Source organism: Cupressus sempervirens, chromosome 3, assembly GCF_028749045.1.
Source record: "Cupressus sempervirens isolate cs-2001-9-10 chromosome 3, ASM2874904v1, whole genome shotgun sequence".
Taxonomy (NCBI): Eukaryota; Viridiplantae; Streptophyta; class Pinopsida; order Cupressales; family Cupressaceae; genus Cupressus; species Cupressus sempervirens.
In genome coordinates this window covers 209,140,975-209,167,420 of record NC_143120.1, presented here as the reverse complement: position 1 = coordinate 209,167,420, position 26,446 = coordinate 209,140,975, and the positions used below count along the sequence as shown (strand labels likewise).

The 26,446-nt window shown below is 35.5% G+C and overlaps 2 protein-coding genes across 2 annotated transcripts; one reads left to right on the top strand and one right to left on the bottom strand.

Annotated features, from left to right (window-relative positions):
- Positions 1 to 12,756: 12,756 nt before the first annotated feature.
- On the bottom strand, positions 12,757 to 14,337 carry LOC149565553 (uncharacterized). Its single transcript, XM_089816344.1, has one exon. The coding sequence runs from the start codon at positions 14,335 to 14,337 to the stop codon at positions 12,757 to 12,759; it is 1,581 nt and encodes a 526-aa protein (XP_089672470.1).
- Positions 14,338 to 14,679: 342 nt separating this feature from the next.
- Positions 14,680 to 16,917, top strand: LOC149565552 (uncharacterized). Its single transcript, XM_089816343.1, has 2 exons — positions 14,680 to 14,912; positions 15,048 to 16,917. Exons 1-2 carry the CDS (start codon positions 14,680 to 14,682, stop codon positions 16,915 to 16,917), a joined length of 2,103 nt encoding a protein of 700 aa, XP_089672469.1.
- The last annotated feature ends 9,529 nt before the right edge of the window (positions 16,918 to 26,446 follow it).

Below are 26,446 nucleotides of genomic sequence, written 5' to 3'. Positions count from 1 at the left end.
CTTCAAAAAGAAGCAATACCTCTATAAGATCTTGTGTTCATTCTTCATTGTCTAACTTGGCACCTAAAATCCAACACAACAAGAGCTACCCCTAATATGTAAATAAATGTCAATTCATGGTTTGGTCATGATTGGCCCTTAGAAAATATACAAGTATCCTATGCAGCTACATTTGTAGTTTATCAAGTGAAGGATGCCTAGAAGCCTCAATAGACTCTCTACATAAAATTGACCTATTTAACCTCCCCTCTAATCACCTCCAATAATGGCACTCAACTGTCCTAAAATTAACATGCCCAAAATTACCAATAATGGACACAAAGAAAAAATAATCCACCTTTTTCATGAATGCAACCTCTAATTTGTGCTCACATGGCATATGGCTATGCACCCAATTTCCATTTACCATTACATGCCCAATCCCTAGGCATCGACCGTGGACTCTTCATTTGAAAAACATTCATCTTCCTTCCACACATAGGCATCTATGATCATATATAGTAACTTCCCCTACATAATAATTACACATAGGCCAAGACTAGAATAGTGGCACAATATGGCCTCTGCAGGCAGTAAACGTTCCCTATTTAGTTTGATTGAGGTACTTCTAAGGCCTCGTCCGCTAGTGTAGTTTTCTATTAAAAAGAGGTTTAAAAAAGGTCCTCAAATTTGTGCGTCGATCACAACAGCATTGCCCATTTAAAGCACAAACCTATATTGACACTAAAAAGCTCCCAGTTGATTTCCCCTATCAAACTATTTACATAAACAATTGAACAAGAAACCAATGTTGACTTTGATGATGACTAATGCTAGTCTCCATTTTAATGCAAAATAAACCCCTCAAGATTCATATTTGTCTATATCTTATCCACAATCTGACCACTAACCCTATTATACATCTGGTGCAATCCAACTAGTAGATTTTGTGTCAAAACTAGCCCTTATGCATATTTTAAACAACAATCCTCCTTGCCATAGCTCAAATTGTGAAAATGGATAATACAACAATCCAAAGCTAAGAGTCCCTTCAAACAAGTTGATATGTCCATGCACCTAATCCTCAAGAAAATCCATTGAGTCACCATTTGACACCACCTTTACCAATGTTTCTATTAAAATAGCCATTACCATCCTTCATAAAAAATTTCCCAATATGTAGATTAAAATGATTCAAATAATGGGGCATTACTATCAATTTTTAGAAAGAAACAACTTGAGATAAGTTGGGTCTAGGGTGGTTCAGACTAAAAAATGAAATTTCAAATAACTAAACCATTGAAGAAAATATCTAGACACCTTCATGATATAATTTGATCAAATTTGACAATCACTTGTTATATGAAAACCTCATTTCAACAAACTTACTAATTGTCAGATTGAATGGAAGAGGCCTCTTGATTAACTTTAAAAATAGACAAATTGTAATGACCCAAGTCTGGCATATGTAACATGTGTTCTTTGATCCACAAACTCCAACCTTTCAAGTTTATATCTCATGAAGATCCTTGGAAAAAAAAAATTAATCATTGAAGTTTCCTATTTTATTTTGGTTTACAAATGAACAAGGTAATTAGTAATAAATTGCATATGGATTTGACCCTAAAAATCGAGCAGACAAACATTTGGAGGCCTAGAACTTTGGGTAGTAGATCACTCTAACATGGAGAGTATGAAGATACATTTTGAGCTTATGACAAACAATTAGGAAGATGTTACAAGCCATCAAATTTGGTCATCTAAATTTGTAGAATTGAACAACCTAGTAAAACTATGATTTCTGTAAATGAATTAGGTTTTGAAAAGCATGCAAATTGATCCATGAAAAACTTAAAAGTTGGCATAGGGATTTTTTTTATGTGTATAATGTAGGGGTATAATTAGTTTATCTTCACCAATCATACTTTACAAGTTATGTCATCACAAACAGGGGCTCCAATAGTTTTGCAAATATGATCAATAGTAAAACATGAGAAATCAAAACCTATCACATGTGAGTGCATCTTGCTAACACGTACTCCCTCTAAATCTAATAAACAACAATTTGATTGTTCATCACTTTCAACATCAAACTTCATATGATTAACTTCAACATAAGTAAAATCATGTAGAAACACATTAAATGTTATTTAAAACAATTAATACTATTTTTTCTTCAACAAGAATAATAGTAGATGCATCCTCGTCATTAAAAAAATATATTCTAAAGTAAAAAAAATTCCTCACAATGTATATGTCGAATGTATGTGCTGAAATGAAAGAGTAGGAAAGCTAGGATTTGCATTAAAACCGGCCAATAATGTTGAAATCTCTTCACTAATTACTAATACCTCATCATTAGTAACTTCCTCTTGGTTGTAGGCATGTTTTGGATGATTTGAAGTACTTGTGGCAACACTTTCATTAGTAACACAGTTTGCCATATTAGAATCCTCATCACTTACATAATCAACATACAAAGCATTGTGCCTACTGTTGTCACATTCTTCTTCTTTCATAGACTTGTTATCACAAGATTCATTTTTAATCAGATACCTATCCTATTCATTCTATGAATCCTCTTGTTCATGGTTAAGAGACATATTATTATCAAAAGACTCATCATATTCACTATTATTTTCATTTTTTTCACTATCACTATGATAGGAACTAATTTGATTAACATTCTCTAACATAATTATATGAATTATTTTCATTGATTCATAAATATGGTAAACATATTTTCTAATCTCATTTTAGTTGGCCATTATGGTTCTTAAGGCCTTAAAGAAAGTGGAAGCTCCATAAATGATACTATAAACTTCTTGTAAAAATTTATCCCATCTTGACCTTTTATATTTCCTACTTTTAACTTTAAGTAAGCAATACGACTATTAAGAAACCTCTTCTTTAAGATGATAATTTCTTCATGAATACTCTCATAACTTCATAAATTCTTTTTAGATCTCATATCTAAACCAAGTTTATTCTTATGCCTCTCCCTAGTGCTCAAATCACTAAATAGAGGTAACTTCTTTCTACTTCTTGTTGAGTTTTCATTTTGCACGATGCTTAACGATAGGAATCCTTTTGAACTCCTCTCTTAAAAAGTTGATCTACAATCAACTCCAAGTTCTAGGTGATCTTGTGACCTATTGGAATCCACTCAGTAGAAGATAAATGTGAGTGTTCATGAGGAGGCCTTTTCTAGTTTTGACCGATTTCGAAAAAGATTTATAATCTGCTTGCTATCTCAAAAGAAAAACCACACAAAAAGAAATATATTTTTATATTTTCCTATTTTTTAATGAATGCAATCCAAAAATGAAACTATATGAATTCCTAAATTAACCAAGTGTTTCTAAAAGAAAGTAACAAAGGTAAGGTAACAAGAAGTTTAAGCAATTGACTTGAAAAATAAATTCCTAATGGACATAAGCTACGAAAACAACATGTCTGCTAGTTAAGCCTTTGAAAATATTGGTAGGTAACTATTCAAAACAAGAGTAGCACTTCCTTAATTCTACTAATGCAATCATTGATGGGAATTCAATAACCATAAGATGTTTCACTTTTCATCAAATCACAAGGCCATAGAAAGTGCACTCATGTGAGACAAAAAGCTATGCAGGAACCAAAAGGGTGATCTCTTCTCCAACTATGTCAATAGAATTTGTAAACCTATAGCAAAAACTAGAATTAAAAGATCACTCAATAAAAATAATGCAATATGAATATTGGCTCCATTACACTCCATAAACATACATTCACAAAATATAACACACTCAGGAAACAATAAGTACACTCTGAATGAGAGCACTAATAGCATATATGATTGCATCAAAATAATAGCCTGGAATACATATTAGATTTCTAAATTTACAAGAAATCTTCTCCTCAATTTGTTTAGAGAGTGAGAGATCTCCTTATGGAAACATATGCTTCTAAACTAATAAAACAAATCTATTTATGTATAAACTAACTCTCTAATAGGTGCTAATTAGGACTCCATCCTATGCATGAGCCTTTACATGTCTTAAAAAAAATAAAGCATGAGAAAATAAGAAGAATAAAGCCATTAGATGATGTAGGAGTCTCTACAGGTGACAAAAACAGAAGTTCAACATTCACTAGATGTTTGTAGGAGTTAAACTACTATCATAATGCATTTCTGGTGCATGGAAAGCTCTAAATTTAGAACTGGCAGTTAACTGTCGGCACACCTTTGACTTCTTCTAAAAAAGATTGATGCACCTCAGAAGAAGTTCACCTTGGAAGCAGTGCACCTGGCGCACCTACACACCTTGGAAGCTAGCGCACCTCAAAAGTTGGTCCAAAAATGCAATTTTTTTCCAATTGTCAAAACTAAAATTCTAGCATTTGGGTTTTGTTCCCCTTCATACTAGAGCTATGTCTGGGTATTTGCTCTTTAATTTCTCAATAATCTCTATAACTTGAGTTGCATCTAGAAAATCTAAAGTTTCATATTTTTCCTTCACTTTTTTCCTATAGTTGCCCACCTTGATGCGAGTCTCTGTAAAATCTCCCAATTTCAAATCTAAATCTAGCAATGCCTCTTTGATCTTAAATGCCTATCTAATGTCATCACTTGTGGAAGCTTCTTCAAAATTCTTCCAAAACTATTTAACAACTACTTCTACAATTATCATTTTATCCCTTGAATCATCTTCAAAAATGTCTACGCAAGGATCACTATAATGTCTCTCTGCCTCCAAAATTTTCTCTTGGGTTTGATCCTTGAGCTTATGAATATATGAATGTAATATTTCCATTACATTATTGCCATCCACAATATTCTCTATCTAATCATCTATCTTATCTAACTCATCCACAGTATATACATCCATCAACATCTAATACCTTTGATCATTTATTGATTGTAATGATTGCAGATCTTTACCCCAGGTATGCATTTCATCCATTAACCCAAAATCTTGGTTCAAAAATAGCCACCAACTTATCTGCATTATTCTACATATGGTGTACCAGTTTGAGATTTCCTTGTATAATGTGTACACTTTTCTCTTCAAAATTTTACCACCATTGTTGACAAGCTTTCAAAAATGAATCAAGTTGTATAGTCTCCTTATCTCTTTTCTCAAGTGCCATATTTAGAGTCTCCTCAAGATTTTCAAGATCCAATAGACCAACTACTTCATTTAGATATCCTCTAAGGATTGCATTCTACTTCCAAAGGTTTATCAATTCAAACTCATCCTGTTCTAAGTGCCTAAACAATTCTTTAATCCTCGTAGTGACCATTAATTTGGCAGTATCCATGGTGGGTTTTCCAAGCATGACCTCCCTAATTTGATAATCTTTTGGGGTCAAATCCTCAATAACTACATGTGGAAGAGGGATAGTAACATGGATGAACAAGTCCTAATTTTGATCACTCATGACAAAGGCTAGTGTTCATGCATCCCCTATAGGTGACTCAGGCTTCTTGAGACTTTCAATTATTCTCTCATTTTTAGAAACAATAGTCCACCAATGTAACTGAGAGGAGGGGTTTGAATTAGTTATATGAAAATTTAAACATTTAACCTCTTAAACAATCTTGACCATTCAAAGTAAACAACAACAATAAAGAGATGCACATAAGCAATTACACCAGATATGTTGACTAGGAAATCCCTTGATTAGAAGGAAAACCCTGGTGGGAATGATGCCCACAAAATTACATACTAATATGAATATTCCTTGTTAAAATATGGACCCTATTAGGAGTCTATTAAAACATTTAGTACAAGAGTCCCTATTAGGAGACTTTGAATCCCTGTTAGGAGATTCCAACCCTTTTAGGAGTTGTGGAAGGTAGCTGAGCCCATTGTCCAAATAGCTTTAGGATTATATCAACGGATCCATTGTCTAATTGACCTTGGTACTATTCCTTTAACAATAATAGATATGTAATAGGATTTTACTTCTTCCTTTGTCCAATACACCAGACTAGTTCACCTTTAGATCATGCAATCAAATCTGGAACTCTATGATTAGTAACAGTAACCCTTAAGGTCACTTACACACAATAGAAAGTCACTCTGCTCTACTGCTTAGTAATTCACAAGTCTTCACTTCTTTACTTGTCATGTAAAATATGGGAAACATCTTTCCTTTATATCATGATCAATAATAAATCCCTAAGTCATCTTCACACTTCATTATCATACATTAATTAAATGAAATACACATTTAATCAATGTTTTTGACTCATAGTCATACACAAACTTTCACATGTGTGACTTCCATACATGTGTACTCTTTGACATCATCAACGGTCAGTAAACTATCTCCAATTCACTATGCAACCCTTCACTACAATTGTAGCAAACTATAGTAGTCATGCAATAGGAACTGCTTTCCTAATACTCTATTTATATATGATTCTCTATAAATCAATCATATCTTTTGCACACTATCGATTTAGGTTCTGTGCACTTGCCCATGTAACAAATACACAATGTAGTATGTGTTGGTAACCATACACCATCAGATAAGTAATATAATGTTCTCAATACAAAAATCATAGCCTACTACTTTGTCAGTCTTTTACAAACTTAGTACTATGTTGTCATCAATGAAAAGCATAGTTATAAATACATCATTCTACAATGCTCCCCCATAGCATCAGCATTCATGCTAACAATCTCCCCCTTTGGCATTGATGACAACATAGATGAAAACATCTAGTTCCAAGAATACCAACAAGTCTTTTCAAATCCTCTTCATCATTCAAATATTGCTTCATGCAAATCCTTTATTGCAATACTTCTCCCTCATATTACAATATTTTTCATGCCATACCTCTCCCCCATTGACATCAATGTCAAATATGGTACACAAATGGTTCAATCTTCTTGAACATCCAATAATTTATCAGCACGACCATAAGCCGGTTTGTTTCTTAATAACTATGTATATAATTCCATAAACAACTCAAGTATCTAAAGAAACTATTGTATACCAATTACCAAGAGTCCTTTGCTAACTCTGTTCATCATAGATACTCCCCAATTGAGGAAGCATCAGCATTCAGTCCAGTTTATCAATGGTACTCTATTCCCTGGACTGATGCACTTTTGCATCTTTTATTCTGAAATAGGTAGGGGCATAACCCCAAGAATACCTCTTAGCTGCTCAAATATATCTTTTGGTAAGGCCTTTGTGAAAATATCTGCAATTTGTTCCTTAGTGTTAATGTACTCCAATCTGATTTCTTTTTCTACAACTTTCTCTTTCAATACATGATACTTTATAGAGATGTGCTTAGTCTTAGAATGAAAACAGGATTCTTAGACATGTTAACTATACTTATGTTATCATAGTAAATAATAATAGGTTATTTGAATGTAATTCCAATGTCCTTCATCATCTGCTTCATCCATATAACTTGATTACAGTTGTTTGCTGCTACAACATATTTTGCCTCTATAGTACTTTGTGAAGTGCAATCTTGTTTCTTGCTTAGCTAAGAAACCAATCTTCCACCAAGAAAGAATGCTCCTCCACTGGTGCTTTTTCTATCACCCATATCTCCATCCCAAATCAGCATCAGTATAAGTGCAAAGAGTAAAATCATTACTTCTGTCATACCAAATGCCATAATCAAATATCCTTTTCAGATATCTAAATATCCTTTTTACTATTGTGTAGTGATATTCTTTAGGATCAGCCTAAAATCTTGCCATAATTCCACCCACATTTTCTATATCATGTCTACTATGATTTATCTTTAGATTTTAAAAACACAAACCTGTGTCACCCTTTATAAAGGAAAAGGCTAACAAAAGTATAATTATTCACCTTCAATGACATAAAACTAGTATTCTTATTTAGAATTTTAAAATGAAGTAAACAAATGAAATGTATAGAAATTGATGAAGTTTAAGATTATAAATTTTTAATAATTATTTGGAATAAAGAATGATATAGTTTCCTATTTTTTAAAGATAACTTTTAGTTGCTGAAAAATGCTAAAAATTAGGGGTCTAGTTCCCACCACAAAACTACATCGAAATAAACTTATTTCCCTTTGATCTTATATTATGTTATAGATAACATATGTAGCTAGAACAATCAAAAATAAAAATTGGCTTTAGACCTCTATTTTCTCTTTTATAATGATTCAAATTTCAACTTATTCAAATTGATAGTTTTCATCTCCCACCATATTTTTCAAAATATATCTATTCCAACAAAAAGAAAACTTGTATATTCTGAAAGAGGACTCTCTCCTCTAGAACATCACATAATTTTTTAATTTTCTTGATCTAATTTAATATTTTTTTCTCTCTCAAAATTTTCATCTTCTTGAGTGTTAAAATATGTACTTCTAGAATTTTTTGATTATAATATACTACATCTAATTAAAACACTATGAAATCTAGATGTGAATATTCTTGACTTTGAGCTCTATAAAATGGTGTTTATATGTTATTTAAAAAACATTACAAAAAATAGTAAGAGTTATTGAAACATCAATTTTCTGAAATAATTTTATTTCTTTAGTAATTAGATACTAAATAGTATAAGACATGCATTTAATAGACATTTCTGATTGGAAAAGTGTGAGACCATGTATAACTTAGCTAGAATAAATATATTAAGATCATATGTTTGAAAAAATTTGAGTTTTAGATAGAAATACTCAAATTCAGTTGTTCTGATACTTTGTACTTTGACATGTAATCCTCCAGTCATAGATCTGTACTTCTTGTGTTCAACAGTAGGTGTCTCATCCTTGCTTGATAACTTGTGACCAGTTACCATAAGAGTTCCAAGAGGTTTACAATTTTCTATTCCAAATCTTTTTAGCAAATCTTTTAAATACTTGGTCTAAGAAATAAAGATTCCTTCTTTGTTTTGAACAATTTGCAATCCTAAGAAAAATTTCATTTCTCCTATCATGCTCATTTGGAATTCATTCTTCATATCTTTTGAGAATTTGTTACTAGCTTCATCATTTCCTCCAAAAATGATATCATCAACAAATACAATGATTATCAACAAACCATTTTCTATTTCTTTCAAGTATAAGTTACTTTCTGTTGTTCCTTTAGTGAATCCAAGCTTTGTTAGGTATTTATCTAACCTTGCATACCAGGTTCTAGGTGCTGTCTTTAATCCATACAAGGATTTCTTTAATCTGCAAACTATATTCTTATCTTCTATCAAAGGAAAACCTTCTGGCTACTCAATGTAAATTTCTTCTTCAAGTTCTCCATTTAACAATGTTGACTTAACATCCATCTGATATACCTTGAAATTTTCATTTTTTGCAAATGCTAAGAACATTTTGACTACTTTCATTCTTGCTATAGGTGCATATGTTTCCACATAGTCAATTCCTTCTTGCTAAGAGTAGTCTTTGCATACTAGTCTTGCTTTGTTTCTTATTACTTCTCCTTGTTCATTCATTTTATTTCTGAATACCCATTTTGTACCAATCACATTTTTGTCCTTGGGTCTAGGAACCAATTCCCATGTGTCATTTTTTATTATTTTTTGAAATTCTTCCTTCATTGCTTTTATCCAATGATCATCCTTGATTGCTTCATTTGCACTTTTTGGTTCTACTTGAGATATTAGGCATAGTTCTTCATTGATTCCACTTCTTGTCATTACTCCTTTTTCTTTATTTCCTATTATTTGATCAGCATGATGATTTCTTATCACATTCTTATTCAAGGTAGGAGTTGCTACTTCAACTCTTATTTCAGGTACTACACTTTGTTCTTGATGCAGGAGCATCCAATGGTGTAATAGCAATCCTGTATCACCCAAAAATATGCTTAGATATAGTTTCTATTTAATTTGTTTCCATTTCTAGATACCCATTTGGGTCAAATAAAGGTTCTAACTCTCACAGTTCCACTATTAGTTTTTTGGGTTAGAGTTTTTAAGCACCTTGGGATATGTGTAAATGTAAAAAATGAGTTATTTTGTAATTGGGCCAAAATAATGATGAGTTAGAGGGTGTAAGTTGGAGGGATGATTATACTTGTAATTTAAAACTCTCCAAAAAAAAAGAATTGGGTCAAAAGACTTTACAGTTAGAAAGTTATTGCAGTTTTAAATTTCTTAGAGACCTCCTAAGAGCACTTCAAAGTTAGATTTGAGGCACTAAATAGCCTCATACAAGGTCAAAAAATGGGGGACAAGCAAAGCTATCCATAGGGTTATAGAGCACTTTGAGAGCTTTCCAAAAATGTAAATGATTCGTCAATCAGAGTCCCAGTTCAAAGGTTAAGCCTCCCAGAAGTTGGACTACCATTTCTAGATTCTTCTAATTTTACACTGACTTCTAACATGACTTCTGGAACTTTTTTTTTTTGGTAGTGAATGCCAACTAGCATATTCTAGAATGTATTCCTAACCCCAAACCATTTGGGGATTATTTAAGAACACTTCTAGTATTGTAAAGAGAGTTCTTAGTGAAGTTAGAGAGAAGGTACTGTGCAGAGGATTTCTTTCTCCAAAATCATACTATAGTAAGCCCAAAGGGCATTTTCATTGATAATAATATTTCCCTTTTCTTGTGTGTTCATTCTAGTCTTTGGTTGTGTCTGCATCAGTTCTTCTCTTACTTCTTCAGTTTGCACATTATTCTGTAAGTCATTGTTGGTCTTGAGAAATATTTCATTACATCTATTGGTCATCCCAAAATAATCATCTCCATCAAAGTTATAATCCATCACTTTATCTTTGGTGCTAAACTTTTCATCTATTCTCACATTTGTGCACTCTACTATAGTTTTTGTTCTATAGTTGAAACATCTATAAGCTTTACTTTTTAATGAATAGCCAAGAAACATACCTTAATCACTCCTTGAATCAAATTTACTAATATCATCATCTCTTTTGATGTAGCATTTTCTTCCAAATATTCTCAAATATTTGACTAATGGTGAGTGACCAAACCATAACTCATAAGGTGTTTTCTCCATACCTTTTCTAATCTATACTATGTTCAGTGTGTATACTACTGTATTGACTGCTTCTCTCCAAAAATTCTTTGGTACATCATTCTTGAATAACATAGCTCTTGCTACTTCAACAATTGATCTATTTCTTCTTTTAGCAATCCCATTCTACTTAGGTGAATGAGGTGAAGATAGTTGTCTCCTGATTCCATGTTCTTCATAGTAGATATTGAATTCTTTAGAAGTGAATTCTCCTCCTTTGTTAGATCTTAAGCTCTTGATTTTAATTCTAGATTCATTCTCTACTTTATTCTTGAATATCCTAAAGTTCTCAAATGTCTCTAATTTTTTTTTATGAAAAGCTACCCACATCATTTTGGTAAAATCATCAACAAAAATCATAAAATACCTCTCTCCATAGAATCCTCTTATTCTTGCAAGACCACTCAAATCTGTATGAACCAATTCATGCTTTTGTCTGGTACCAAATTTCTTGCTAGGAAATGAAATTTTCTTCTACTTAGCCAAGATACATTCCTTATAGATAATGCCAGTGGGCTTAGTGATCTTAGGTAAATCCCTCATAGCAAGTGTATTACTGGCTTTCACAATGTTATCAAAGTTAATGTGACAAAATCTTTTGTGCCATAACCAACTGTTGTCAATTTTAACTACTAAACATGTTATTTTAGTGGAGTTTAACTTAAATATATTACCTCTAGTTCTTGTGCCAGTACCAAGTAGTTTTCCTTCCTTGTTTTTGATAATGCATGTCATTACCAAACTACAATTGGTAACCTTTTTCCATAAGCTATCCAATGCTTAACAAGTTATGTTTCAATCCATCAACAAAATAAACATCATCAGTATTTGTTTTACCATCTAGATAAATCCCTCATAGCAAGTGTATTACTGGCTTTCACAATGTTATCAAAGCTAATGTGACAAAATCTTCTGTTCCATAACCAACTGTTGTCAATTTTAACTACTAAACATGTTATTTTAGTGGAGTTTAACTTAAATATATTACCTCTAGTTCTTGTGCCAGTACCAAGTAGTTTTCCTTCCTTGTTTTTGATAATGCATGTCATTAAAAACTGGTCGTACTTCTGGAATTTGATTGTGTTGTAAGTTTTTTGCATCAACGTTTCGGATCACACACAGTGATCCATCATCAGGATGAAGAGCAAGAGAAAAATAATAATAAGCAGCAGACTGGAGAAAACACAAAGATATAACAAGAGGAAGGAGAGGAGGTGGGGGGGGGGGGGGAACACGTGGATTGAGGGGGAGATAAAGTAATAAAGAATAAATAAATGAATTAGAAAAATAAAAAATAAAAGAAAAAATAAAAATTAAATAGAATAAAAATAAAAATAAAAACAAACAATCAAATGATAAATAACAATGAAAGCGCTCACAAAATGAGAATAATAATAACACTAATTGAAAAAACAATAAAAATAGAAATAAAAAATGAACGTAAAACCAAAATAGACCAAATAACAATAAGAATGAACTAAGAATGAGAAACAAAATATTTTTAAAAAGGGGGGTCAACAAGGAAAAATTAAAAATAAAAATAAAAATAAAAAATAAAAAATAAAAGTAAAAAATAAAAATAAAAAAGAACCACGGGGACCACCAACAAGTAAGAGGGAACAAAGGAACCAAAGATGGGAGCGTCCTAAAGATACCGACAACACAGCGAAAGGAAGGAGAAAAGAAGAAAAGGAAGAGAGCAATCACCAACCTCAAGCAGGCCACCAACTAGGGAGAAACTAGGAGCAAGGAGGCGAGGGGAGACCGACGGGCTCAGAACACCAAAGGATCAAGTTCGTTGGTCTTGAGTCAGCAAAGGAATCCACGAAGGGTTTAAGGTCCACCCATCATCTCTGTTGAGGTTGACAGGGTGACTGTTGATAATTATAGCTTCTTTGAGCTTCCTTTTGAAATAGTTGTCCTCCTTGGATACGATTTGGGCATCTTCTAAACAAATGTGGTGCTTAGTGGCTGACGAGTGCTCCGCTAAAGCAGACTGATGAACCCTGTCGTGTTTAATGTCGGCACTATGCTCCTTGATTCTAGTGCTGAAAGAGCGACCAGTTTCACCAATATACGGTATCCCGCAAGAGCAAGAAACTTTGTAGACTCCTGATGCTGAAAAAACATCTCTGGAATCTTTGAGAGCGGGGGTGCGATTCTTGAGCCTAAACCAAGGTTTGAAGGCCACGCGAAGGCCTTTTCTGCTCAGAATCTTGGCCAGCTTCTGGGAGACCCCATCTATAAAGGGAAGCGACACAAAAGCGGGAGGCGGAGAGGGGTTGGGTCGGGGAGCAGAGAGGGAAAGAAAGAAAGAGCGAGCACGGACAAAGGCCCTAGAGATTTGTTTGTGGGAGTACCCATTTAATCTAAAGACTTGGCGGAGGTGGGTCAACTCCGAATTTAAGTGGTCATCATCACAAATCCTGAGGGCTCTTAAGGCTAAGGTTTTAAGCGTGCCAACTTTTTGACTCGGATGGTGGTGAGAAGAAGCATGAAGGTACAGATCGGTGTGCGTGGCCTTCCGAAACACTCGACGTCCCAGAGAGCCATCTGGTTTCTTAGTGAGTAAAATATCAAGGAAGGGTAATTGATTGTTGGATTCAAGCTCTTTGGTAAAAGCAATGCTAGGAGAGATGTTGTTAAGATGAATGTGAAACTCTTCTAGTTTATCGATACCATGGGGCCAGCAAACATTGGTATCGTCAACGTATCGCTTCCACCATTTAGGCTTGAGGGGGAAAGAGTGGAGGGCCAGCTCTTCAAAGTGTTCCATATAAAGGTTAGCAATAACCGGGGAGAGTGGGGAGCCCATTGCGACCCCATCTACTTGTTCAAAGATAGTCCCTTGGAAGGAGAAGAAGGTGGACCTTAAACAAAGATCAACCAGATTAGCGATCTCCACATTAGTTTTCCTTTCCACAATACCAACGACGTCCGGAATAGGAACCTTCGTGAAGAGGGAGACCACATCAAAGCTAACCAAGATGTCATCCTCATCAAGTTTGGACTCTTTGATGAAGCTAACAAAGTCGGAGGAATCCTTGATGAAGGAGTTGGAATGGACAAGAAGCAGAGAGATAAGCTTGGTAAGATGGGCGGCAAGATGGTAAGTGGGAGAACCTCTGGTGTCCACGATGGGTCTAAGGGGAATGCCAGCTTTGTGAATCTTGGGGACACCATAGATGCGAGGGGTTAACTCTTTGGACGGAAAAAGCCTCTTCTTAGTGGCATCATCAAAAGAAGAGGAGGAAATGGCCTTCCTGACATTCTTGGAAATCTTAGAGCACGGGTTGAAAGAGAGGGGTTTGTAGCTGCAAGAATCAGAGAGAAGGTCTGTCATTTTTGCAAGGTAGTCGTGCCTGTTCATAATGACAGTAGCATTGCCTTTGTCCGCTTTGACAAGTATAACATCGTTATTTTTCAAAAAATTGTTGAAGGCCGTGGATTCTCTCTTAGAGGTGTTACACTTAGGAGGTTTAGCATGTCTAAGTGTAACCGTACAGTCCTGCCGAATTTCATCAGCAACTTCATGGGGGAGCGAACGGATGGCACTCTCAATCTCCACTAAGAAATCCACACGCGGAACCTCAAGGGGGGCAAGAGCAAAATTGAGGCCACGCTTGACAAAATTAAAAGTCAGCGGGTCTAGAAAAGCATTGGAAAGATTAACCACCAATTTGTTCTCCCAACTTCATGGGGGAGCGAACGGATGGCACTCTCAATCTCCACTAAGAAATCCACACGCGGAACCTCAAGGGGGGCAAGAGCAAAATTGAGGCCACGCTTGACAAAATTAAAAGTCAGCGGGTCTAGAAAAGCACTGGAAAGATTAACCACCAATTTGTTCTCCCAATCAGAATTTCATCAGCAACTTCATGGGGGAGCGAACGGATGGCACTCTCAATCTCCACTAAGAAATCCACACGCGGAACCTCAAGGGGGGCAAGAGCAAAATTGAGGCCACGCTTGACAAAATTAAAAGTCAGCGGGTCTAGAAAAGCACTGGAAAGATTAACCACCAATTTGTTCTCCCACCATTTCTGATTGGGAGAACAAATTGGTGGTTAATCTTTCCAGTGCTTTTCTAGACCCGCTGACTTTTAATTTTGTCAAGCGTGGCCTCAATTTTGCTCTTGCCCCCCTTGAGGTTCCGCGTGTGGATTTCTTAGTGGAGATTGAGAGTGCCATCCGTTCGCTCCCCCATGAAGTTGCTGATGAAATTCGGCAGGACTGTGCGGTTACACTTAGACATGCTAAACCTCCTAAGTGTAACACCTCTAAGAGAGAATCCACGGCCTTCAACAATTTTTTGAAAAATAACGATGTTATACTTGTCAAAGCGGACAAAGGCAATGCTACTGTCATTATGAACAGGCACGACTACCTTGCAAAAATGACAGACCTTCTCTCTGATTCTTGCAGCTACAAACCCCTCTCTTTCAACCCGTGCTCTAAGATTTCCAAGAATGTCAGGAAGGCCATTTCCTCCTCTTCTTTTGATGATGCCACTAAGAAGAGGCTTTTTCCGTCCAAAGAGTTAACCCCTCGCATCTATGGTGTCCCCAAGATTCACAAAGCTGGCATTCCCCTTAGACCCATCGTGGACACCAGAGGTTCTCCCACTTACCATCTTGCCGCCCATCTTACCAAGCTTATCTCTCCGCTTCTTGGCCATTCCAACTCCTTCATCAAGGATTCCTCCGACTTTGTTAGCTTCATCAAAGAGTCCAAACTTGATGAGGATGACATCTTGGTTAGCTTTGATGTGGTCTCCCTCTTCACGAAGGTTCCTATTCCGGACGTCGTTGGTATTGTGGAAAGGAAAACTAATGTGGAGATCGCTAATCTGGTTGATCTTTGTTTAAGGTCCACCTTCTTCTCCTTCCAAGGGACTATCTTTGAACAAGTAGATGGGGTCGCAATGGGCTCCCCACTCTCCTCGGTTATTGCTAACCTTTATATGGAACACTTTGAAGAGCTGGCCCTCCACTCTTTCCCCCTCAAGCCTAAATGGTGGAAGCGATACGTTGACGATACCAATGTTTGCTGGCCCCATGGTATCGATAAACTAGAAGAGTTTCACATTCATCTTAACAACATCTCTCCTAGCATTGCTTTTACCAAAGAGCTTGAATCCAACAATCAATTACCCTTCCTTGATATTTTACTCACTAAGAAACCAGATGGCTCTCTGGGACGTCGAGTGTTTCGGAAGGCCACGCACACCGATCTGTACCTTCATGCTTCTTCTCACCACCATCCGAGTCAAAAAGTTGGCACGCTTAAAACCTTAGCCTTAAGAGCCCTCAGGATTTGTGATGATGACCACTTAAATTCGGAGTTGACCCACCTCCGCCAAGTCTTTAGATTAAATGGGTACTCCCACAAACAAATCTCTAGGGCCTTTGTCCGTGCTCGCTCTTTCTTTCTTTCCCTCTCTGCTCCCCGACCCAACCCCTCTCCGCCTCCCGCTTTTGTGTCGCTTCCCTTTATAGATGGGGTCTCCCAGAAGCTGGCCAAGATTCTGAGCAGAAAAGGCCTTCGCGTGGCCTTCAAACCTTGGTTTAGGCTCAAGAATCGCACCCCCGCTCTCAAAGATTCCAGAGATGTTTTTTCAGCATCAGGAGTCTACAAAGTTTCTTGCTCTTGCGGGATACCGTATATTGGTGAAATTGGTCGCTCTTTCAGCACTAGAATCAAGGAGCATAGTGCCGACATTAAACACGACAGGGTTCATCAGTCTGCTTTAGCGGAGCACTCGTTAGCCACTAAGCACCACATTTGTTTAGAAGATGCCCAAATCGTATCCAAGGAGGACAACTATTTCAAAAGGAAGCTCAAAGAAGCTATAATTATCAACAGTCACCCTGTCAACCTCAACAGAGATGATGGGTGGACCTTAAACCCTTCGTGGATTCCTTTGCTGACTCAAGACCAACGAACTTGATCCTTTGGTGTTCTGAGCCCGTCGGTCTCCCCTCGCCTCCTTGCTCCTAGTTTCTCCCTAGTTGGTGGCCTGCTTGAGGTTGGTGATTGCTCTCTTCCTTTTCTTCTTTTCTCCTTCCTTTCGCTGTGTTGTCGGTATCTTTAGGACGCTCCCATCTTTGGTTCCTTTGTTCCCTCTTACTTGTTGGTGGTCCCCGTGGTTCTTTTTTATTTTTATTTTTTACTTTTATTTTTTATTTTTTATTTTTATTTTTATTTTTAATTTTTCCTTGTTGACCCCCCTTTTTAAAAATATTTTGTTTCTCATTCTTAGTTCATACTTATTGTTATTTGGTCTATTTTGGTTTTACGTTCATTTTTTATTTCTATTTTTATTGTTTTTTCAATTAGTGTTATTATTATTCTCATTTTGTGAGCGCTTTCATTGTTATTTATCATTTGATTGTTTGTTTTTATTTTTATTTTTATTCTATTTAATTTTTATTTTTTCTTTTATTTTTTATTTTTCTAATTCATTTATTTATTCTTTATTACTTTATCTCCCCCTCAATCCACGTGTTCCCCCCCCCCCCCACCTCCTCTCCTTCCTCTTGTTATATCTTTGTGTTTTCTCCAGTCTGCTGCTTATTATTATTTTTCTCTTGCTCTTCATCCTGATGATGGATCACTGTGTGTGATCCGAAACGTTGATGCAAAAAACTTACAACACAATCAAATTCCAGAAGTACGACCAGTTTTTACTAATGGATTGTGGAAAACAAATGACACTAATGCATGTCATTACCAAACTACAATTGGTAACCTTTGTCCATAAGCTATCCAATGCTTAACAAGTTATGTTTCAATCCATCAACAAAATAAACATCATCAGTATTTGTTTTACCATCTAGAGTGATAGATCCAATTCCTATAATGTGATAGGCTAAATTATTCCCTACTCTAACAATTCCTCCATCATGGCTTTTGAATTTGAAAAATTTTCTCATATCACTAGTCATGTGATGTGAACAATCACTATCATTAATCCAACTTTCCTTTCAACTTGTGAGATTAGTGTGCTTTCTTCTTTGATTTCTCTATCAAGATCATCCTCCTTTATAGCTATGAATCCTATTTCATCTTCACTTTTGTTTTGATCAGATTCTTCTTCCTCTTCTTCTTCATTAGCATATAAACAATTTCTAGGTCTTCTAGATTTGAATCTTCCTTTATACTTTTTTTCTCTTTTAGGACACTTAGATGCATAATGACCATATTCATTACATGTCCAACATTTAATGATATTCTTACCATCTTTTTCTCTTTCCACAAGAAGATCCACTTCTTCCTAGATCTTTTCCTCAATAGACTTGCTACTGCTAGCAATGTCTCCTTGCATTTTTGTGTTCTTTGCTAGACTGGGTTTAATATTCAATGCACTAAATGTTGTTTCAACTTTTGCTAATTCTCCAAATTGTTTCAGATCAAATTCTTCAACTTCTAATTTACCAAGCAATGTTTCTTAGGTGAAATTGGTACAAGGTAACATTACTCAAATCATCCATGTTATTGTCTTGTAAGGTGGTGTCAGACTTTTCAAGATCTTCCATATTACTTCATCATTTGATTTTTTTTCCACCAAGAGATGTGATTCCTACAACAATCTCAGATATTCTACCAATATAGCTTCTCACAGATTCATCTTCCATCATTCTAGCATCTTGGAATGTGAAATATACATTTTATAATCTAACTCTTTTTGCATGTGTATCACCCTCATAATTAGCTTCTAAGGTTTTCCAAATTTCATGAGATGTTTTGAGTTGTTTTACCTGACTATACTCACTTTTAGGTAGAGCTGACAATATCTCTTCTCTTGCCCTTATGTTGCACATAAATACTTCTCTTTTTTCCTTAGTATAGCTTTCAAGATTGTCTTCTTCCACAATGTTTTTAGGTGCCCTGATTACAAAATAATATCTTGGACCCATGCACAAAAGATGAGTCTTCATTATATCCTTCCATATGTTGTAATTTGTGCCATCGAATCTTAGACTTTCCTTTCTGAACATGTTCACCATGGATCTCCCAAAGTTGTTAAACTTTCTCTTCAAGGGCCTGAGGCTATATAGTCCACCAATGTAACTAAGAAGGGGGGGGGGGGGGTCGCAATTGTGAATCAGTTATATGACAATTTAAACATTTAACCTCTTAAATAATCTTGACCATTCAAAGTAAACAACAACCATAAACAGATGCACATAAGAAATTACACTAGATATGTTGACTAGGGAAACCCTTAGTTAGAGGGAAAACCCCAGTGGGAATGATGCCCACAAAATGATGTACTAATATGAATATTCCTTCTTAAAGGATGGACCCTATTAGGAGTCAATTACAACATTTAGTACAAGAGTCCCTGTTAGGAGACTTTGAATCCTTGTTAGGAGATTCTAGCCCTATTAGGAGTTGTGGAAGGTAGTTGAACCCACTGTCCACACAACTTCCGAATTACATCAACAAATCCACTATCCAATTGACCTCGATACTATTCCTTTTAGATTAATAGATGTGTAATAGGCTTTTACTTCTTCCTCTATCTAGTACATTGGACTCCTTCACCTTCAGATCATGCAATTAGATCTCGAACTTTGTGATCAGTAATAGTAACCCTTAAGGTCACTTACACGCATTAGTAAGTCACTCTACTCTACTACTTATTAATTTTCAAGTCTTCACTTTTTCACTTGTCATGTAAAACATGGGAAACATCTTTCTTTTATATCATGCTCAATAATAAATCCTTGAGTTAGCTTCACACTTCATTATCATATATTAATTAAATAAAATACACTTTTAATCAACGTTGTTGGCTCATAGAAATACACAAACTTTCACACGTGCAACTTTCATACATGCACACTCTCTAATGTCATCAATGGTTAGTAAACTATCTCCAGTTCATTGTGCAACTCTTCACTACAATTGTAATCAATTGTAGCAATCATGCAATAGGAACTACTTTCCTAATACTCTATTTCTATATGATTCTCTATAAATCAATCATATCTTCTGCACACTGTCAATTCAAGTTTTGCACACTTTCCTATGTAACAAATACACAAAATAGTATGCACTGGTAACTATGCATCATCAAATAAGTAATATAATGTCCTCAATATAGAAATCATAGTCTACTGCTATGTCAGTCTTTTACAAACTTATCACTATGTTTTCATCAATGACAAACACATTTATAAATACATCATAAAAATGTTCTACAATGCTCCCCCATAGCATCAACATTCATGCTATACTACTACATTTTGTTCATAATTATCACTTCTTTCCTCAACCATCTTAGAGTATTTACCATCAGATATTTTACTTTAGAAGATGGAGTTTATTTTGTTAGGCCTTTTCCTTTATCACTCCTCTCTAGAGTCTTCTCCTTTTGTTAGAGATCCACATCGAGCATCTCTATATCTATTAATTCCATAGTCCTCACCTCTATGTCATGGGAAGTCTATTGAAGCTCCTCACATATTTGTCCTTCCTCTAATACTTCATCAGTGGGTATTTTTCGTGGTTCTACTTCTTGTTTAGGTTGCACCTATTCTTTATTACTCAAAGGGAGAGGAGTAACTAAACCTTTATCCACCCAAAATGAATCTTTATTTCGTGATGGAGGAGCTATTTTGGGTCCTTGCGGTTGGGGCAGAAATTGACTCCAATCCTCTTGTAGAGGTTGATTAGTCAGAGTATCACTTATCACCTACCAAATTAGTGCCTATCAACATGAAATCAAAATCTAACATTTGAAAGACATCAGCCCCTTCATGCTTCTACTTAACAATCCATTGTTGCAACTCATCCTCAAAAGTTGTAGACTAAATAAGTTGTGTAGGAATTGATGGTGGTGTAATAGTGGAGCTTCTTCTTTTTTTTAACTTTGTAGCCCTAAAAAGATGAGTCCTCTAACTCAAGGGAAGGTTATCTTCTTTATCTTTATCATCCTCCTCTTCCTCTTCTAGAATGACTTCTAGAACTAATGGAAAAGGAATAACCTTTCTTACTACCTCTTGTCTCCTTTTAACTAGAGTTTTGATCTTTCTTCTCTTAGGAGCAGATGGGGATGCTTCTGCCTCTTGTGTAGGTAGGGAAATTTCTTGTGTTTCTATTTCAGCTCCTTTCTCTAGTTCTGGCAGTGGCACTTGAGGATTATCCTGAGTTTGCATGACTTCTACATTATCTGCCCCTTGTACATTTTCTACCCCTTGGTGCTCTAGCTTGAGTTTTTCTTTCTTATGGCTTAGCTTTTTGGGTTGAAGTTCTTTTCCCCTTGCCTTTACCCTTCTGAGCCCTAAAGAGTCAAACTTCTCTGTCAAGTTGGTGCACTATTTTTGTCCTCACTAGGGACTTAGTTGTGAATGTGGGCACTATCACTTTTGCACCTCTACCTTTGACTAGGTGGGTTGTAGCTTGGAAAACTATAGTTTCGAATTAGATCTAGCTTGAATGGTCTTTTGATCCAATCCTTGGTCAATTGGATGATGTGTCTTTCCCTATGATCAATATCTAAATTTTCCTCTTTATCAATCTCTACACTCATGATAGGTAGATCAAAAATCTTATCTCTATTGTACAATGGATCTAGGACCTCTTTAGTATCTTTTTATACTATCTTTAAAGGGACCTTTATCTTCAAGGCACTGCCTACCAAATAGAGAGTCATCCTACAATAATCCCTTATACAAATTTTGTAGTTGTCCACTACATTCATCCAATGATCCTCTATGGCATCTTCATGTTGGAACTGTTTGCCTACCAAGTATTGAACTCTACTAGAGTTATCAAAATAGGGACAAGAAAAGTTATATTCATCCAAGGGCTATTGATCCCACTCAGACTCAAAAGCCAAAATATCCTATTTTTGGACAACACTAAACAGACCTATAGTGATAGGCCATACCTAGGTCTTCTTGTGTTTCTTCCTTACTCTCTCATATGTAGATAAGAGTTGTCATGCAATTTTCAGCAATATGATCATGTCACATGGATTCCTGGGGAGCTTCTTTGGATTAACAGTCATACCTGCTACCCTCAAATAAGTTAATGTCTTATATTGGATGTAGTAGGCATTGATTTTTGTAATCTTTGTTGCTACCTCATCTGACATCCTTTTCACATAATCTCCTTCAATGAATTAGATGATTGCAATAATGAAGGCATCATTCACTATTATGTATTCTTTAACTATGCATTGAAAGCTTTTTTTTCACCAACTGGGGGTATACTATATAAGGCCATGCATTTGCATCTTGCATGTTGCCCTTTTTGAACAATCTCAGATAGTGTGTTGCTCTTGCAGCTAATAGATACACCAAATAGGATGTCATATATAACTTTTGATTGTTCTTGACTACCACTAGTTGCTCATCCAAATTATCACTAAGAATTGAAGCCCAATCAATTAGCATTTTTGCTATCATGATGGTCTCAATGAAGTGCACCATCCATATATTTCGGTGTCCTGATGCTGATAACCTCATAACTCTACTCAAAAGTACTATAGAATATCTGATATGTCTTTCATATAACCCTTTTTCATATCCACTTTGCTTGCTTTATGTCTAAGATGAGTCTTCTCAATGAGATATGAAGATTGAATGATTTCATATGCTTCCTCTCTATGTTGTCTTTCTACTTGATGATATGTCAATTTGATATACTATTTTTATCTTAGAAGATGGAATACCTTTTCTATGTTCTTAGGTCTCAGGATGATCTCTCCAATTATACTTTTCATGACCCTTTCTTCTAAGAAATAGTTCTTTTCCAATGCCATGATCAATTATGAAGATTGTACTGATACTAAGTGTGACATTGCATTGACTAACCTTAATCTGATAAGTGAAGATATCATTAGAGACCTCTTCATAGGTTTTTTGCATAAAACTAGGAAGTCATTCCAATCAATATGGTCGAGTTCAGTGTCCTAGATCTCCAAATATTCATCCTAGAAGCATGATTTTTCTAGAACACCTTAAAACTTGAAAGCTACTAGTTTCAGGGCCATCTTTACAACAAGGGAAGATGATGAGGAAGCCATTGAATTTGTACAAAATCAATATCCATGAGTCTAGAAGTGAAGAAAATTCAACCTACATAAACCCTAACTATGACAAAAAATGACCCAAAATCCTAAAAACCTAAAAAATTGTTAAAAAGACAAAAAAAAAAAACCTAATTTCTATCCCTACAAGACAAGAAAAAAGGTGCACCTTGCACACCTCTAAGGTGCACTAGGTTCACCTTATCTAAACACAACTCTTACTCTTAATAACAAGGGTGTGTATCTAGTGCACCTAGTGGGGTGTGCTAGGTGTGCACCCTTATGATGTGATAAGGAAAGGAGAAGTATAAATAGGGATGCACACTTAGCACACGTAGTGCACCCTTATCTACACAAGGAATGTTCGGCCTTAGTAAAGGTGTGCCAAATGTGCACCTATGCACCTTGGATAAGTGCGCACCTTTGCACCTTTCACTAGGTGATTCTTGGTTTGAGGTTTTAAGTTTTTTATTAATTTTTGTAAAAAAAAAGGTGCACACCTTGCACACCTTGGGAGGTGTGCATGGTGAGCACCTTTGTTTTTGTTAATTAACATTTTTTCTTGTGTGTGAAAGTGATGGAAAGGGGACTGAGTAGAGTGGTGCACCTAGAAAAGTGGTACACCTAGCGAAGTGCATAGGTGCGGGAGAACAGAGTGAGGAAGAAAAAATGATGAGGAGAGGGGTGATGTCCCAGGCTTTATAGGCCTAGGATTTAGCACACCTCTTGGAGCTGCATAGGTGCATAGCTGTACACTTCCAAGAGGGAAGTGCTTTCCCTAAGTGATCAGTGCACTAGCACACCCAATGAGGTGCACTAGGTGTGCTAGTGTGCCCCTTTACCTTGTAATTTTGATTTTTCTCTCTCCAAAACAAGGTTTCTGACATCTAGGTTTTCAGACAGAGACCCAAATTATGCAAAAACACTAGGAAAAACCCTAAAAAAGACTTAGACCCTAGACTAGGGATCTATGAAGCTAAAAAATAAATTAGGGGTATTCACAACACCACTTAATTTCATGAAAATAAATATGCATGAAAATTAAAATACCTTGAATGTTGTTGGTGAAACTCAATCTGCTAGTTGGAGAATGTTGTGGATATGAAACTTCTTCATATCCGCAATGAAAAATTTGTAGGGCACTAGAATCAAGTGAAATAATCAAATCAAGTAAGTCTATCATATGGTGCGAAGTACACAAATCAATGACCCGAGTAGCATTGGAAGACAAAACTCATGCAAAAAGAGCATTTCCTTTCCTTGTGGGAGGAGGTAGTGGATTTAAAGAAGAAATATTATTTTGTTGCATGATTTCATCTAAATCCTCAAATCATTTCCAACACTTGGAAACTAGATGCCCTTCATGTTGTCTAGTGTGTAGTATAATCAGTCCCCAAGTGGGAGATTGTTAGTTTGTGGTGACTGATCAGGGAAGTACTGTACATACTTCATAAATTTTTTTTTAAAAATGGGTACTATTCGCCGATTCACCACTAAAGTTTGGGCTAATATCTACCAATTTATGGCCAATATTTTGTAACCCTAAAGCAAAAAAAATACTTGTATAAAAGGGCTTAGGTTTAGAGATTGTTTCATAGTGAGTGATGTGAAAATTGGTTTTTGCAGTGGTATTGAGCTATAAGGGATCATGGATTGTAATCAGGTTGTAATCATTGGATTGTAATAATATTAGACTTATTGTTTGGTGGACGTAGCCCAAGAATTGGGTGAATCATGTTAAATCTTGGTGTCTTGTGTTTTTTTGTATGTGATCTATTATTTTTTGATATTATTTATATTTGCATGTAATTGTTATTTCTGTCTAAGGTTTAATCCTAACAATTGGTATTAGAGTGAGGTTGTTTTTTCCAGTTATCCTATGTAGGAAAGTCTCATGGTTGAGTGGGAGTCTCACAGTTGAGTGGGAGTGCTGGAAAACAAGGGTAAGCTAAGGGTTGATAGGTTTAACAGGAAAAACTTTTAGTTATGGAAGATGCAAATGGAAGACTATCAAAAGGATTTATGGAGGCCATTGGAAAGAAAAACCAAGAATTAGGGATCTATGGCAAATGACGACTAAGATCTTTTGGATAGAAAGGCACTTGGAAGCATTCAATTATGCCTAGTACCATTGGTGACATTTAATATTACAAAAGATAAGACAATAGAAGAGTTGATGCAAACCCTAGTGAAATTCTATGAAAAGCCCTCCACTTCAAACAAGGTATTTCTCATGAAGCATTTAGTTAATATGAAAATGAAAGAAGGTGGATCAGTTGTAGATCATTTAAATGAGTTTAATATTATTAATAGTTATTTATCTTCTATGGGTATCAACTTTGATGAAGAAATTAGGGCTCTCTTGATTTTATGTTCTTTTCTTGAAAGGTGGAATGGCTTGATAATGGTTGTGAGTAATTATGTTCCTAGATCTAGTACTCTAAAATATGATGATGTGATCAGTGTTATTTTGAGTGAGAAAACTCATAAGAAATCCTTAGGTGGGTCTAAATCAATAATTTCTTTGAATGCACAAAGTTGAGGCAGAAAAAATGAGAGAGGAAGTAATTCCAAAAATCGTGGAGAATCAAGATGAAAGTCAAAGGGGAAGAGGTCTCAATCGAGAGGACCAAACAACTACTAGTATTGTGGGAAACTAGGGCATAAAAAGAAATATTTTTGGACTCGAAAGAAAATGAAGGAGATAAAATAGATGGAGACAAGGAGGCAAATGTGGTAAGTGACCAATCAAAATAGGATGCTTTGCTTCTATCTTTAGAAAGTGTTGATGATTCATGGGTTGTAAATTCTGGTGCTTCATTTCATGCTACACCTCATAGAGGTTATTTCATTGATTATGTCCAAGGGGATTTTGGGCTTGTTTATTTGGGGGATAATGAACCCTATCATATTTTTGGAAAGGAAAAAGTTAAGATTAAGTTGTATAATGGGAATTATTGGCTACTACATGAGGTAAGACATGTTCCAAGGCTAAGTAGGAATTTAATTTCAATACGGCAACTCAGTGATGAGGGTTGTGTAGTTACTTTTAATGATAAAAATTGGAAGGTTTCAAAAGGTTCCCTAGTAGTAGCAATAGGTGTGAAAATAGGCACCTTATATCTTTGTACAGGTCATATTGTTCCTTCTATTTTAATTATTTTAGAGAAAAATGAATGTTCAGGAAAAATTGCTACAGTTGAGCAAGGAGAACAAATAGCTACTATAAATTCTAATACAACATTGTGGCACAATAGACTTGGGCACATGAGTGAAAAAAGGTATGAAAGTACTTCATTCAAAGAATGTTTTACTAGGTTTGAAATGTGTTAATATGAATTTCTAAGAAAGTTGTGTGTATGGAAAACAAAAGAGAGTGAGTTTTGTGAAGAATGGGAAGGAAAATAGAAAGGAGAAATTAGAACTTGTGCATACC